General features: G+C 41.3%; 2 protein-coding genes across 5 annotated transcripts in view; both read right to left on the bottom strand.

The window, feature by feature from the left end:
• The window catches only part of plcl2 (phospholipase C like 2), a 30572-nt gene extending 19291 nt beyond the window's left edge, over positions 1–11281 (bottom strand). For 2 of the 4 annotated variants that reach the window (XR_003749774.1, XM_028979926.1), the window contains exons 1-2: positions 11049–11281; positions 10215–10799 (exon numbers count right to left, since the gene is read on the bottom strand). Coding sequence is in view for 3 of the 4 variants with exons in the window: in XM_028979926.1 (XP_028835759.1) it covers positions 10215–10502 (288 nt within the window). In the remaining variant the exon portion in view is untranslated. The remainder of the gene's footprint in view (positions 1–10214; positions 10800–11048) is intronic. The other 2 variants (XM_028979923.1, XM_028979925.1) reach the window with 2 other exon arrangements.
• A 954-nt stretch (positions 11282–12235) lies between these two features.
• On the bottom strand, positions 12236–14597 carry LOC114789942 (cysteine-rich venom protein ENH1-like). The gene is made up of 7 exons (XM_028979426.1): positions 14534–14597; positions 13759–13859; positions 13584–13659; positions 12814–12956; positions 12642–12727; positions 12485–12567; positions 12236–12372 (listed from the first exon to the last, which is right to left on the bottom strand). Exons 1-7 carry the CDS (start codon positions 14595–14597, stop codon positions 12236–12238), a joined length of 690 nt encoding a protein of 229 aa, XP_028835259.1.
• Positions 14598–16897: the final 2300 nt, after the last annotated feature.

Below are 16897 nucleotides of genomic sequence, written 5' to 3'. Positions count from 1 at the left end.
ATGGCAAAGTCTGTGAATACTTATGTACATGTGATTCCTCAGATTTTTTTTCAATTTTTTAATAAATTTGTCATTATGGGGTGTTGCATGTAAAATTTTGAGGAAAAAAAATTATTTTATCTATTTTGGAATAAGACATAACAAAATAATACTTTCCGGATGCACTGTATATCATTCAAAATAAATATAATCGAAATGTTTTGATGACATTGTAATTTTAAAATGTAAAAAATACAATAGCTGTTATTTGACTATCAAAAAGCCCTGTGAAGTTATAATTGGCAGACCATTATATTGCCGGTTCTAAAATAGATGCAGACCTGCAGCATCCTCATTGCAACCAAGCAGAATCATTCTGTTATCCCTCCTCACTTGCTGAAAGGCTTGGGCTGCAACAAGCTAATTATGGTTCATGCAGATACCTACTTCAATTATCAGTGCTGCACCAACACCTCCATGCTGAGCCTTGTCACGTTCCTCTTTGCGGAATATAATCAGACACCATGGTAACACTGAGCTATGTTTAGGGAAAGTGCCCAGTAAACCCAATGTGCTTATTAAGCCTTATTGTGGTGCTAGGAATAAAATTGGAATAGTGAAATAGGAAAAACATTTCTTCTGCATATTTTTCTATTTCTGCCTCTCTAACATGACTCATTATTACAATACAGTTAACCATGTTGCAATATTTCCTGATTGTTGCTTTAGAACCCACTTAAATCAACAGCGTTAACCAAACTTTTTTTCAGTCACACAAAGCTGGTTACACTTGTAAAATATGAATATTAAAAATAATAATAATAAAATGTTGCATGAAATGAAATACATCACACATTTAGAACACTTATTTTTACAAATGTCACATATGACTTATCTTTTCACATCCATTGTATGGCTTTTTGTAATATGTGTACATAATCTGCATAAAATGCTTATGTGGTATAAAATTCAGACCTCAATACGAAGAATCTCTTTAAAGAAAGTGTGTTCATCAAAGCTACTGGCTTTGAAAAAGCAGCGTGGATCCCTTCTCTTTCATCATTCTTCAGCATCCCCTGTTAACAGGTAAACAAAAACTATTGAAAAGACTGGATCTAAGTGTTCTTCAAACCTTTATTTTGATCTCTATTAGCCTTCAAAGAAAACTATCAACAGACAAATAATGAATTGGAAAATTCATTCAGAAACCATCAAAAACAGCAGCTGATAACATGCTGTGATGAGGTGGTGAAAATCGGTTTGGTGGATCATTTGCTGGAACTTTTTTTCCATGATCCACATGTACCATTTAGATTCACCCCACAAATACAGTCTGATATTTTGTCATGCAAAAGTTGCTTATCAATAAGGGAAGATGGACCCAGTGAAAGTACAGAGCATTGTAGGATTGAAAAGTAAAAGTAAACCTGAATCTTGTGCTGAATCCGACGCAGCCGCGTCTTCACCGCAACCTAAAGATGGCCGTATGTGCGGTGTTTGTAGATTCTGTTGTGTATTGCGCTGTTCTGACTCATGTCGCTGATCTGCGTTTCCGTTGACAGGTGGGTGCACACACTCTGCTACATTAATGCCTGGCGCACACACATATTCCAGAGCATAGCACAAACCAGCACGTGGTGGTGGGTGAAAAATTATTGTGGTTTGTTGTTAGGGACGACAACAGTAACCTACTAGCTGCGCATTGTCGTGGTGTCTCCTGGGGAAGGGGTGTTAAAAGAGTGCGCTCTTTTAGCAGGACTCATTTTGTGCAGTTCACATTTGCTAGAGGCGAGGCGTTACCCTTGCCAGCAATTATCTGTTTTAAGAGTAATAAGTCATGTTGTCAGACCCCTCTGAAAGTGAAAACGAAGTGATTGTCACAGTGCACACAGAGAAATTTGTCCTCTGCATTTATCCCATCACCCTGAGTGAGCAGTGGGCAGCCATGACAGGTGTGTGGGGATGGGGCTTTGCTCAGTGGCACCTAAGTGGCACCTTGGCGGATCGGGATTTGAACAGGCAACCTTCTGATTACGGGGCTGCTTCCTTAACCGTTAGGCCACCACTGCCTCTCTGTAGTAGGTTGGATAATAGGTGGGATAATAGGAAATGCTTTGCATGTCTAATAGGTATCTGTGTACAGTAATTTATCGATTTACACGACTAAAGCACCCCCGTGTAATTTTGGTGTATGGGTTGTTCCAATAGGGTGGGGCTTTGTCACCCTTTAAAAAGGATGAGCCTGCAGTATTTGGGAGGAGGAATACCTTGCACGTTCATCACTGCAGGGGCTCTGTCGTGAGAGTTCTGAATAGAGTCTAGGTGCTGATGCAGATGTGGACAATTCTTCCCTGATGCTGTGCAGAACATAGTAACACTGCTTTGAGATTTTCTGGCGGCAGCATAAAATACATTAAATAGCATTAAAATGACCTGTATACAGCGGATCAGCTGTGAAGTGCACTACTCGGTGGGCTTAAAGTTTAACTCGCGGTTAAAGTTGATATTTTAAAGTTGAATGGAGGAACTGCAGATCTTATCAGTCTCTGAGTGTCCAGAGATCTACAACACGACATTATTGTTTTATCAGGTGTTAAGAGATGTGTGCTTTTCTATTGTCTTTTTTGAGCCGAGCCATGCGGCAAGTGCAGCATGTTGAGCGCAACTTGTTTTTTTATGAATAAGTGCGAACCTTGCAACGAGTATAGCACATGCATTGTTCGGTCTAAAAGCGGTTTTAGTTTTTTTTACAATGAGTTGAAGAAAAGGTTGGCGTTCAGGTCATGCTCATCTGACACCACGGACATCTGAACCAGCCGTGTTTCTGCCGTTTGTGGCATCAGGTGAGTACGGACTGAACAACGACAATTTGTCTTGCAGCAAATCAAAGCGTCCACACGAGTGAATGAGCCCTTAACTCTTGTATTTGAACACATCATGTGAAGCAATGTAAAATGAAAATATGATATGCATTGCAATGCATCGATAATTGAGGCATTGATAATCGTAATCAAATCAAACTGTGAGACCAGTGATGGTTCAAACCTCTAATTGTAGTATGTCATAACAATATTTAAAAAATCTATACATCTAAAAACATTTTCTTCCTTTTCTGAGAGTGTGAAAGATGTAGAAAAGAAGTGCAACAAATATGGCTGCAGGTTTTACAACAAAAAGACGAATTGTACAGTATTCAGCAGTTACCGTCATGTACTATAATTATATGATTATGTAAACAGATAAGACACTGGTACATCTTATAATGCAGTAAAATGTTAAATCATTATTAGGGTTATGACTGGACAACCATCCACTGGCCTGCTGTTCAACATTTATAGACACAATTATTCATGTTATGTGGCTAGACTTTTTTCCCCAGGGGACATTTAATTAAAGTCATGCCCAGCTTCATCTGATGACCACAAACCTGATACCAAAAGCTTGACACAAGCTTTTATTTTAGAGCCTGGAACAGATTGCTATTGAGAATATATGTTTAATTAACACTCCCCCGGTTTTAAACATTTGCAATGTTTAATGAATATTTCGCATGCAGACCTGTAGTAATCTGAAGTATTCTGCATTTGAGTAAGGGAAAAAAGTGCACAAAACAAATCTGCAAGTGGAAAACCTTGTGAGGGTGATTGACATTGGGACGGCTTTGCTCTTAATCAGGATTTCATCGTCTGGCTGCAGCTGACATCATGCAGAAGCCAAAACCTAATCAAACCTGAACAGATTTCACTAGACGTCAAGAACACACTGTGAGGGAAATTGGATTGTAGGCAGGTCTTTTACACCCTAAAATCAACACCAATCATTTTTACAAATAAAAACAATCAGAAGACATTTGGTGTCGTTTAATGTAGGCCTCTGAAATGTCCTCAGGACTACTGTGATCATTTTAAAGTATTTCTCCGGAAATGACATCGACATGGAGATAAAGGAAACAAGATGTGTAATGACTCCATAGCTAGGTCTCCAAATCGTTTTTAGCAACTCTCAATGTAGGACCTTGATTGGATCAATAGCTTCATTACGTGACCCTTTCTATCTGCTGATGCCGTTTTTGTTTAAATGATGGGAGTAAATGGACATATTTGTAATAAATTTAATTAATTAAATGCAACTGTCCGCCACAATGTTAACCACCCTGACATTTTAAAGGACTTTTCCGAAGCGCAGACCACATAATCAATTTCAGAACAAGCCAGGATGACTATTTGTTGAACATGTCACCAAAGTTATTATTTTATTTATCAAAATAGAATATATTCACATATTAAAAACTAAACCACTAGAATATCAGTGATGTACTGGAAATGTTCTGCACAGGGGCCAGTAATTTATGGGTTCCATTAAATCATAGTACTTTACTGCTGAAAGGAATTCTCACGGTTGGTTATTTGCTTGCAAAAGACCATAACTCAGCTCAGTCTTATAAAATATGTATATGTTTATTATGAAATTAAAGGAAATATGGGTGGCACTCCCCAGAAAATAAACAGCAACCATTGCAAGCACCTCAGTTCTGCACCCAGTGGACAGGTTGTTGAGACACAGACGGGCCAGGCTCCTGATTCATGTTGTTTGGAATTAAGTATAAGGAGATGCTCAAATCCCAGCCACCATGTTATTTGGATTACAGCACCAGGTTAGCATGGGACAAGTTTTCAAGGTTGCCCATAGGGCCGAGCGATGCTGGCATGGACGGGACAAAGTCAATGGAACACACGCCTCATTAACAAACAGGGTGGAAAAAATATCCACAGTTGAATGAAGTGACATGTTGGCCGTGCATCACACTTAAACCTTATGTGACTGGTCCAATGAATAAATGATGCCTACCTTAACCAAAGTTGATGCTGAGTGATTTAAGAGCCTTCTTTAAGCCTTGGTAATGGAGCCAGGGTATTTTATCAACGACACGGTCAAGAGCAAAAACGTTAAGGCTTGTACTGCTGCAGACTGGCATCAATACAACACATTTAAATGGTACCCAGCAGACAGAGTGACTTTGCTTCTTCAGTCTTATCTGTCCATCACTGTGTCTTTAGCCAAGAAAACAGCCCAGAGCAGAGGGAGGCATTTATTACGGTGCCTCTAATCAGATACCGAATTAAGACATAATGTGACCTTCAACTATTTAAGCCTTAATAAGGGTGGTCAGTCTGGAAACAGCACAGATGCTCACACAGAGATGTACCAATCCAAGAATTTCAGGGATCTGAAATTCCCTGAGCAACTTAGGGTTAAGTGTCTTGCTCAGGGATACAATGGTAGTAGGTGGGATCTGGGTCTTCTGGTTCATAGGCGAGTGTTTTACCCACTAGGCTACTACCACACTGATCTGAGGGTAGTGAGGAGTGCAAAGGAATAAATGAGGACACAAACAACCAATATGCATAAAGAATTGATTATTTAGCTTGTAATTTCTGCATGAACATCTTACAAGCTAACTGCAAAAACAAGAGTCATGTATGATTTAGTGTGGGTGGGGGGGGGTGGGGGGGGTGGTCGGCAACAAATAAAAAAAAAAAAAAACTGGCTTCAGCTACAACCCTCACATGCCAAACAGCATTAGTAAAACATTTTTAATACACCTGAATACCGGCCTGTTTTTTTTTGTAGAGTGGCGCCAGTCAAAACACACTGACCAGATGATGATGATGATGATGATGAAACACACAACGAGCACAGCACACGCCGTTCATCTGCCAAATGATTGTGTTGTGAACTGCCAGTTCTTGTTCAGGCTGGCTGTAGCTCTCGTCTTCCAAACAATAACTGCATTAGAGAAGAGACTCACCTTACTTCAACCTTCAGCTAAACCCATTACAGAACAAATTAAAAGAAAAATCTTTATAGGATAAAGGAAATGTCTCTAAGGAAAATAAATGGCATGCCATGCAGAATTATTATTTTATAAAACAAAAAAGGGGCTTGTTTTATGAATGCGTGCCGTGCCATAGGGATATAACAGTGATAAGTCAGTCTGTGCTGCTGAGGTGAAATGAGGTCATCAATAATACAAAGCATTGAAATGACATTACTTTATGATAACATTAAACAATAACCACTCTTGGTTCATGAAAAGTAATTAATAAAATATTTTCTGTCTGTCTGTCGAAATATGTATCACATCCAATTATTGAGGAATCTCACTGATACCACTGCTTTACAGAGCTGGGCAACCATAGACTACAAAAATAACTGTGATTGCTGTATCTGCAAATTAACAAATATCACCACTAACCACAGTATGCACAAAAAATCGTTTCAGTGCACTTTTCAGTGCATAGCTGAAAAAAAAAAAAAAAAGAATACTCAGCCTTTCACAATTAACATGTCATAAGTAATTGCAGTTTCAATTAACATGTGACTGTGCAGCCCTAATGCAAAGTGATGAGAAATTAGTCAATTTAAAAGACAGGCATGTCCAATCAAAGACAGCCATTTTAAATATTACATCTCAAAATCATATCAGATGTGCACCACCTTCCAACCGGATTCTGCAATGTCATCTTGTCCTCAATGTGCTCCTTTGACACATTAATGTCTTAAAATAAAGTTTGCTAAATGCCTTACAAAAAAAACACTACAGTTTAACCACTTGTGAATACAAGGGGTGATGTGCATATTCCACCGGAACACAGGCATCTTGAACTTTAAGCCCTGGCTTATTTTGTCTATTTGCTAAAGGAAGAATATTTAACCAAAACAAGACAAGAGGGCATGCTCCAACATCAGAAACGATCAGATTAGCTCAATTTTACAGGGTAAATTAGCTAAATTTTATGGCTGCTGCAGTTTTAAATGTAAATAAGGCAGAAACATGCATTAGTCTTCCTGTGGCTCTTCTCAGTCAAAAATGCCTTTAACTTATCCACTGAACCAAAAGACTCTGCACACCAAAATAGTGTGCTGTTACCATGGTGATTGAGTATCAGCTATTGGTGGTTTACCCAGTCAATGAAACCACAGTCGGATCAGTGAAGTGCACGGTTGCTTTTTAGACCTCTATCACGGCAGTGATTCACTTGTAAATTGATAACATTTTTATATTATATACATTATATGTCATGTGTGTATGTATATGTATGAATGTGTGTGTGTGTGTGTGTATATATATATATATATTCTTTCCAAAGTATTCATGATATTGCACAGTAATGCAAAATTATTAAAATGTATCTGTATGTTGCAATGGTTGTGAAAAAAGTTAATATTACAAATGTTTGTCTTATTGATTGTTCTTTTGCCGAGTTCTCTCATACTGTGGATAAACCCAGCTCAGTAACGTGTCAAAATGTAAAAGAATTGGTCAAGCTTTGTAGTTCATCTGCTATCAATTTAATTTTAAAACAAACAGTTTTACCAAAAAATACTACGTTGGTCTTCTCTGTGTGTTATAAGTTGCAAGGTTTGAGATTTTTTACGTTTCCAGAACATCTTTTCTATGAACTTCAGTGCATCTGAAGTTTATAGAAACTTCATAGAAAATTGCATCTCCCAGAACACGTTTTCCTGCTCAAAAAGAGCCTGGGTCTGTACACACATCGTCTGTGAACTGCCCATTGATGGGAAAACTGAGTGGAAATAAAGAAAAGACTGTGTGTGTCCCACCCTGCTGTAGGTTTATATACACTGTAGACATGTTTAAATATGAAATGGCAGGCTGAGTCAAGAGATGTAAGTGCTTTATTACCAAGGTATGATCAAGGTATCATCAATTTAATTATTTAACTAAAGAAGGAAACGTTCAAAATGTTTCATTCTTCTACCTTCACATGCCCTATGCCTCACTATACAGAAAAATAATTATTTAGGATCCTTTGGTCTAATAAAATCCATCGACCTGTTACTTGAGTAACATCTCGAGACGCCTGCCAATAACAAACTCTCATTATAAAGAGACAGAATAAATGGATCAAACTGATACCAGGACAGTATAGGAATCAGACAGCATTCCTGCAGCAAGATGGCCTGAAGGTCTGTTCTGTTGGACCGCATATACTGCATTTATAACGCAGTTAATAACTCGTCGGAAAGGAGGAGCAAGAAAGTAAATAATTGCAGAAATGATTGCAGTGTTCTTTCATGTTTGCAGGCACAATTGCAAGACACACGGATTTGACTTTGTCTGTGCGTTCAAAGACTTTCGGAGTAAAACTTCTCTGGCCCCACTAGCTGGTTTTTGCCAAATAAAATTTCAATCACGCTCACGGCTGCTGTCACTTGGCACTGCAGCGGCTTTAAAATCACTAAGATTTAAATTCCCAACCCTGCAAAGTGGGCCATTAAATTGTGCTAAAAGGTTTTGTCTCAAGGGTGATACAATGATTTGCACATTTTTTTATTTGTGCTTGGCAGACAACTCACTCCAACAAGGCCGTCAGAGAAGGGACCGTGGCACAAAATACCAGGCACATTAGCGAGTTTCATTATAAATCTGAAACGCCCCGTCCTTCGGGTCAAACTGTCCACAGTTGCTGAACTGTTGTGCCTGTTTGCTCTGCTGTGGCTGTTACTGACATTGTTGGACTGTAGTGAATCTTTACACCTCCTGGCTCTTCAACACAAGCCAGCGGAAAGTAGATTCATAATTTTATTCCTCGGCCTTGTTGCAATGTAAGATTAGGCAACACTGCACGAGATCACATACAACACACTTTAATTTCGCCACCACATAACCGTTGGTGTTTCTAATTCCAAATAGCCTCTGGTTACTCTTACATTATTAGGGTATTAACCCAATGCCCTTTTGTGCTTTAAGTACTCTATGAGTCTCAGGTTTGTACTCATATACATCTCAGCAGGACTCCAGAACATTGTGCTACTGATCTCCACTGACACCTGTGGTCATGAAACAAAGAAATTCAGATCATCTAATACACACTCAGCCGATATATTAAAACCCCTGGCGGCACAAGTGAATAACGTGGATGATACTGCTACGGGGTGGCTGTGTTACACAGCTTTCAGCTGTAAGGACCTGAGCAAATCTGATTGTGGCGCTAGACGTCGAGTCTTCCTGATATTTAATGATTATTTCCTGGCAAAAGTGGTCCGGGGAAGGACACCCAATGAAGCGGCAGCAGGGTAAAGGACGCCCAAGGCAGAATGATGAAGGCGCAGATGAAGCAAAAGGCTAGCTGGCTGGACCAATCCCATAGGAGATGCAGCTGTAAAGCCGGAGTGTCCATGCTGACCTCTGCCCTCGGCTGAAAGTGCCTACAATGGGCTTGTGAGAATCAATAGGGGACCCGGCATATGAGACAGATGTTACTAATGCTGTGACTCTTTTGTAAGACATTCATTGAATCTTTTTTCCTTTTACACCCCAGCGAGAAGAAGCTTTAGTTAAAAGGTAGTTTACAGTCGGTATCCTCTTGCGCAGAGCCAGCCTGAAAGCAAAAAACCTTCTAGGAAAGAAAAGATCTCGAGACCGGTGGTAAGATTATTGTTTTTTTTATATATATATATAGCAGGTTCCTTCTTGACCAGTAAGCAGCACGTGGAACAATATATATATATAGCAGGTTCCTTCTTGCCCAGTAAACAGCACGAGGGACAATTACCCAAATATTTTGGGCAGCTGCGTTCCACCCAAAGCTCATAGCAACCAGTGCATCTTTAAATGAAGCGAGCCCGGCCCATGTGACCCACATCTGTACTGTGCGGCTGTGTAGGTGTCATGCCACTCAGCACATACCCCAAATTCATCATAGCCTAGTTTGGGGAGAACACATTGATCCTGGAGCACGCCATCAATGTGCTATCCTCACCAAGAGGACGTTGCGTTTTATTTCATGTGTTTAACCCTCTGACCTTTCCTCCAGTCCATTAGAGAGAGAGACAGATTCTAATTATACCAAATACTACTCAAACCTCAGCTCAAATGCCTTTGCACTATGCGGGGTGTTGTTATTATCGTTGTTATTATCACCATCATCCTCATCGCTGTCATCGCGTGTAGTTTTATGTTCGTGCTGTGGGTTGAAAACGTGTCCGAGGTGAACCGTGTGTTCTGTAACCTGTGGATGGTGGAGATGCTGCTGCTGCTGCTAGCCGCCGCTAGCTTCCGCTCACCGCTCACCGGGGCGAGGTTGATGAATGACGGTAATAAAACTACAACCGAGCAAGAAAGCTGCCATTTCCCCGCCTGCACGACACACACGCGTTAAAAAAAAAACACTACGCACACGGGGGACGGGGACGCTGCTGCTGTTTACCTTGATGATGCTGGTCCTGCGCGGCAGTCCGGTTTTGGCGCCTTCCAGCCCCTCGTCGTCAGGTAGGACCATGTCTGGCGGCAGCCCGCAGTCCCCGTTGGAGACCGACACCTCGCGGTGGTCCTCGCCGTCCCTCGCGTCCCCGTGCACGGCCGCCTTCTCCCCGGGACTGGGCGAGGAGCCGCCGCTGCCGCCTCCCTCGAACTCCGCCATGGGCGCGGGGCTCGCCCGGGTCTCCGGCTCGCAACGACTCGGCTGTGGGCGCAGCGGAACTTCTTGAATTGACATCTGCGGGGCGGGCGGCTGCGTGGGGAGCCTACACGCACACGGGCTCCGGGGCGAGCGTGTCAGCGGCGCGGAGTCTCATTGTTCGGCGGCGTCGCACGCAGTCGGTCCGAGGCTCTTAATGCTGCCATCTGCTGCGAAATTCACATCCTTCACCCGCCCTCAGACCCGGTTCGGCGCGGTCCCGCCCAGATCCGACCACGGGTCCCCAAAAAAAAAAAAATGCAACTAAAACAACAGTCGACCTGGTCCAGCCTGCTGAGAGTAAATGAGAAATGTTGCAGTTCGCCACCAAGAGAGCTCCGACAAAAGAAGAAGGAGAAGAAGAAGAAGAAAAAAAAATCAATGTTTTGCACACTCGACCGGAATCCACCAATTAGCTTCCTGCTGGCGGGCTCCGCTCCGATCTTTTAAAACACGAAGCAGACCAGGAGAAACGAACTAAATATATATATATATATATGTATGTATATAGAAACGAGTGTTCGGTGATATCCGCGTATTCTGAAGTTCCCATAAACCAGCTCGCCGGCGTGGGCTTTCTCTTACTTTTAAATCCACGCAGCAGCAGCAGCGTGGCCGTAATTCAGTTCTGGAACCTGGAACAATTCTGAGCCCTCGTGTAGACCAGGAATCTGCACCGACTGTCCCGAAATGGTGTCCTCCGGTGCAACGTGAGGGGTTTAAATCAGGAAGTTGGAGGAGGCGAACCGCACCACTCGACCAAGAAGCGCTGCAGAAACGCGTGTGCTGCACGTCGACACCGAAACGGATTTGCGATGGTTTATTTAAAACACGCCGCGTGGTTCTAATCGAGTGACTTTTGCGTTTGCATTGCGCCACGGCATGGAAATGCACGCCAAAGTGTGCCGAAAATGGCACAGTTTGCTCCTTGCTGTGAAGTTCTCGCTGTGCAGGGGGGGCATCTGCTGTCCGAGGCCGCGAATTACATACATATTTTACATTACATAGTTTCCCACCTTACACGAACGTCAAACTGACTAAATATGCAATTAAATGGTTTTGTTTTTTTACGGCATTTATCAGACGCCCTAATCCAGAGTGACTTACAATCAGTTACAGGGACTCAGGGTTAAGTGTCTTGCTCGGGGACACAGTGGTAGTAAGTGGGGTTTGAACCTGGGTCTTCTGGTTCATAGGCGAATGTGATACCGACTAGGCTACTACCACCCAAAAAATATTAATTGCATACAAACTGCAACCTTTCAAGAAAAGCATCAGAAGTAGCCATGACAGGGTAATATATAGATTTTTTTTTTTTTTTTTTTAAGTGACGTGATGGTCATTGTGAAACACAACACACAATGCAATGTGTCCTCTGCTTTTAACCATCACCCATGGTGAGCAGTGTGTGGGAACGGTGCTTTGCTCAGTGGCACCTTGGCGGATGGGGATTTGAACCGGCAACCTTCTGATTACGGGGCCACCATGTTAACTGCGAGACCACCACTGCCCCCAATGCATTCAATGTTCTCTGTAATAACAAACAGAACTTATACAGCAACTGAAATTGACTCGATTTTACATGACATGATTTTCAAATGCCTTTAACCCCCAACATGAAAGCTTTGATATATAACGCATCGCTTTATGTTTAAAATGAATGTCATTCCTGCATACACATTTAAAGTAGTACGCCTTAGCAGTAAAAAGCAGTATGCCATAAAACACGTCATTTATAATCAATGAGCATTTTATTGCAGGACTGTCATCATTTACTTGAAATTGGGATGATTGTCCGTGCACTCACAGAGTGCCGGGCACCAGGTCCTCATGAAGGAACTGTTGCACCCTTCCTGCAGTTTTAAGGTGGGGCAGTTGGAGGACTTGTCAATGTAGGGACAAGGATTAGCTAAAGTGAACAGAGAAGAGATTTTAGAAGAGTGGTGTATTCTTAACATCACATAGACAAGGAAAGTTGAAGTTATTAAAATGTATATATTTGTTGCTGTTGAAGCACTCACTGCATAGATTATCCTCGCAGGAATTTGGACACTCGGCACAAGGTTCTCCCGCTGTGTAGGGTGCAATGCCTTTAAAGTTCCCTCTAAAAACAGGGGGAAAGTTTCATTAAGAAATATCACAAATATCACTAAATGAAAGTGATCAGCGCAGACGTACGCTCTGAGGTACTGGCAGGCGTAGAAGTACAAGTTTCCACACTGGGCCGCACCACAGCCGACTTGATAGGAGCTATACCACACAACCTGGAGAAAGGAATAAACATGGCTGCACTTTGTCCACGTCTGTTCATGCATTACACGAACGTTCGTTCCCCACTTTTTGTAAGTACCTGTGTGTAAAGTCCAATTGGCCGGCCATTTGTGGATCCAGTGGGGAACTGATAGTTTTTGACTTCACTGTGCCATGCTGTGACCACCTCGGTCCATGAACACGGCTTTGAAGCCAAGAACAGGTTCTCGCCATACTGGTAATCTGTTCACCAGCAAGTGCAGCAGAAATGTTAACGGACACCAACAGAAGCCTGTGAATACCTTTCAGATTTATCTTTTAAATGTGCATGTTTGGTGTAAGTTTAATGGGTTCATATCCTCCCTCGTTCCTTAGTGTAGCTTGGCAGATGACATGGGGAACCAGTGCAAGAAATATAGCCAATTTTAATGTATGAAATGTCAATTTCAAGTAAATGGGCAATGCTCATCCTGGCTCATCCTGCAAGTCTGCATCATTTCATGGACTCTTCCGAATCCATACTGACTTGTGTTGAGCACACCATGATTTATTGACAGCTCTCATAATGCCGGGTGTGTGAAAGGTTTGGAGTGAATGAGACAACTTGCTGAACATTCTAGAATGCTGAAACAAGAGGCGGAAAAGTGTCTGAAAGTTGAATCAAGGCAACTGGACTTTCTTTAACGTAGAGACGTTTCATTCTGCATCCACAGAACTTTGTAAATCTGAGTGGCACACAGTGACTGCAGCAATGGGATCAGACCTGGTCTGACTGAATTTCGATCGGTGCAGAAGAAGACTAGTTTGTGGAACGCTGAGTTAACATACGTGCTAATAATTATGATTCTGATTTTACAAACAGTGACGTACCGCTGACTGGAGAAGGGGTTAGTTGACACTGGTTTACCCATTGCTGAGCACTGTCAGCTAATGTATTGTCCCACTTCTGCCAATTAAAGAAATCAGATTAACAAGATATACAGACAAAATCATTCTGTACCTCCTCTCTGCAAATGCAATATATTTATTATAATAGTAGAAGTACCATTCTCAGCATATTGCTTGCTGAAGGTTGCACTAATCTTCTGAAGTTATTGTGCTGGTCCACAATCTCCTGCTGAGTAGCAGTCTCATTCGTGCACATGTCTGTTCACAAAACACATGCTTATCATCAGATCGATACAGTGCGACTGTGGTGCTAACATCATGAAATGGTAAGGAGTACATTTCAAATTGTTCCTCTTGGTTTGATCTCAGCACAGAAGTGCTCATGGGAAACTGGACTGTTCAAGTTTAAACTGAATTGAACAATGTTAAAAATAATAAATTATATATTTACTCACATGGCTGTGGACATCACGGGGAGAGCATAAAAGAAAAATAAATTATTACATGCAAATGGATATTTTTGCTAAGCCTTTGTTGAAATCCTTATTCAAATTGCTAAATGTTTTGTTCAAATTAATGACTGACATGCATGATCATAGTCAAACAAATTCATGAACAAATAAACTGATGCATTAGACATTTTATGAAACCCAAGAGCATGCTTGTTTAAAAAAAAAAAAAAAAAAAAAGCATACTGCCAATTTAGTGTACAAATAAACACTTACCACATTGCAAGCAGTGCACATGTGAAAAAGTGTGATGAACAACAGGAGCATCATGATCAAGATCTTGCTAAGCTTGATAAGACAAGATTGATAAAAGTTTTTTTTTTTTTTTATACATCGTACCTTAGGATAAAATTCATACATATGCATTTGTACCACCACAAACTATATACCACAAAATAGTTGCAAGACACAAGAAGAACGTACCAGATCCAAACGCAGCAGGAACCAGCAGACGGGCAACCAGCCGCCGGCGTGGCCGCTTATTCATTTCAGTGAAAGCAGCGGATCCGGGGCTAAATTAACTCTTGACAGGAAGGTAATTACGTGCAGCTTCCTGCGACTAAATCCAACGCCGCGACCCGGTGGCCCATTTCTCTACGAATTAATGGCATTGTGGGTAATTGCGTTGCTTTGGGGCCGGGTTAGGAGGCGCCCCCTAGGCCATAGATCAAGAAAAACCTGTACGTACACCACTTCCTCAGGATGTTCCTCATACATCAAGATATGCGAGGAAAAGTGGTGAATGTGCGAGCTTTTTATGTAGATATGCGAGGAAAAGTGGTGAATGTGCGAGCTTTTTATATAGATATGCGGGGAAAAGTGGTGAATGTGCAAGCTTTTTATATAGATATGCGAGGAAAAGTGGTGAATGTGCGAGCTTTTTATGTAGATATGCGAGGAAAAGTGGTGAATGTGCGAGCTTTTTATGTAGATATGCGAGGAAAAGTGGTGAATGTGCGAGCTTTTTATGTAGATATGCGAGGAAAAGTGGTGAATGTGCGAGCTTTTTATGTAGATATGCGAGGAAAAGTGGTGAATGTGCGAGCTTTTTATATATAGATATGTGAGGAAAAGTGAAAGCGAAGTGATTGTCACACGTGATACACAGCAGCACAGCACAGTGCACACAGTGAAATTTGTCCTCTGCATTTAACCCATCACCCTGAGTGAGCAGCCATGACAGGCGCCCAGGGAGCAGTGTGTGGGGATGGTGCTTTGCTCAGTGGCACCTTGGCAGATCGGGATTCGAACCAGCAACCTTCTGATTACAGGGCCGCTTCCTTAACCACTAGGCCACCACTGCCCCAAGTGGTGAATGTGCAAGCTTTTTATATATAGATATGCGAGGAAAAGTGGTGAATGTGCGAGCTTTTTATTTTTATGTGTGAGGAAAAGCGGTGTATGTGCGAGCTTTTTATGTAGATATGTGAGGAAAAGTTGTGAATGTCTGAGCTTTTTATGTAGATATGTGAGGAAAAGTGGTGAATGTGCAAGCTTTTTATTTTTATGTGTGAGGAAAAGCGGTGTATGTGCGAGCTTTTTATGTAGATATGTGAGGAAAAGTTGTGAATGTCTGAGCTTTTTATGTAGATATGTGAGGAAAAGTGGTGAATGTGCAAGCTTTTTATGTAGATATATGATATATATGTGTATATGCAAGTTTTTCTTGATATATGGTCTCATACTGGATATGTTGATGTGTGTGTGTTGCTAGACTGGTAGAAGGGGTTTTCTTTTTTTGGAATAGCAGAGTAGTTGTCCTCTGGCCTTTTTCAGAGAGCAGGTTTGTATAACCTCTGGGTTGAACAGGTGATTCTGCTTACTTTACGCAAGTGAGTTCAATTAACCCCAAGTAGAGCTCGTGCACGAATACATAAAAAGTCCTCATTAGTGGAACGCAGATACGATTCACCATGACAACAGGCGACAAAAAGACTCGACGAGTGAATCCAATGAGAAAGATTACCTTCAAGTCTTGCATTTTCTTGTACCACTTTAATAATTCTGTTTGAGGTCATAATATAACTGTAATCATCATCATCTTGCAGTTGCTGATGGTGTAATATGTCTTGTGGAGCCTTAACAGATACCCCAAACAATAGTTTAATAAAATAGTTCAATAAAATAATAAAATAGTTCAACTTCATTACAAGAAATATAATATATTTATACAGTAAATATAGCACAGTAAATAAACAGTACCATTCAGGGTAAGTAAAAAGAACCTCGTCCCGGCTGATATGCTCATTGGACCTGTGTACTTGCCGTGCACCACAAGCTGTAATAGCCCCAGGCTCCATTCCACACAAAGCGGGCAAGAAAAGCAACAGTGGGGGATCGGCCTGAACCAATTCACTAAGAAAAAAAGGAGCAACGTTAGCACTTACAGCTTAACCAAGCAGTAATGGCAGCTAAATTTCCTTCAGGATAGATATGCATGTGACAAGTTATATAATTAAATAAAATAGAGTAAAATATAAGCAGAGCAAAAAAAATATAAGCTATATATAATATAAGCTAGCAAAAAAAAAAAAAAGTAGCCAAGCTATAACGCAGGCAAGATATTATGTTCAATGAGAACATGACACAGACATCATAGGTAGTGGATATGTATTCTGTTAAAGTGCATTGTGCATGGATTGTGCAATAACCAGTGTAACAGTAACACATAGCAGTAAAAACAGTGGACATTCAGACAGACAGGGTGTGAGGTGTGGTGGCATGTTCTTGTTTAGCATCCTTATGGCCTGAGGATAGAAACTCCTCCTGAATCTCTTAGTCCTTGCC

This window comes from Denticeps clupeoides, chromosome 5 (assembly GCF_900700375.1).
Source record: "Denticeps clupeoides chromosome 5, fDenClu1.1, whole genome shotgun sequence".
Classification (NCBI taxonomy): domain Eukaryota; kingdom Metazoa; phylum Chordata; class Actinopteri; order Clupeiformes; family Denticipitidae; genus Denticeps; species Denticeps clupeoides.
Note: the sequence above shows the minus strand (reverse complement) of the source record. Positions and strands in the feature narration are given on the sequence as shown.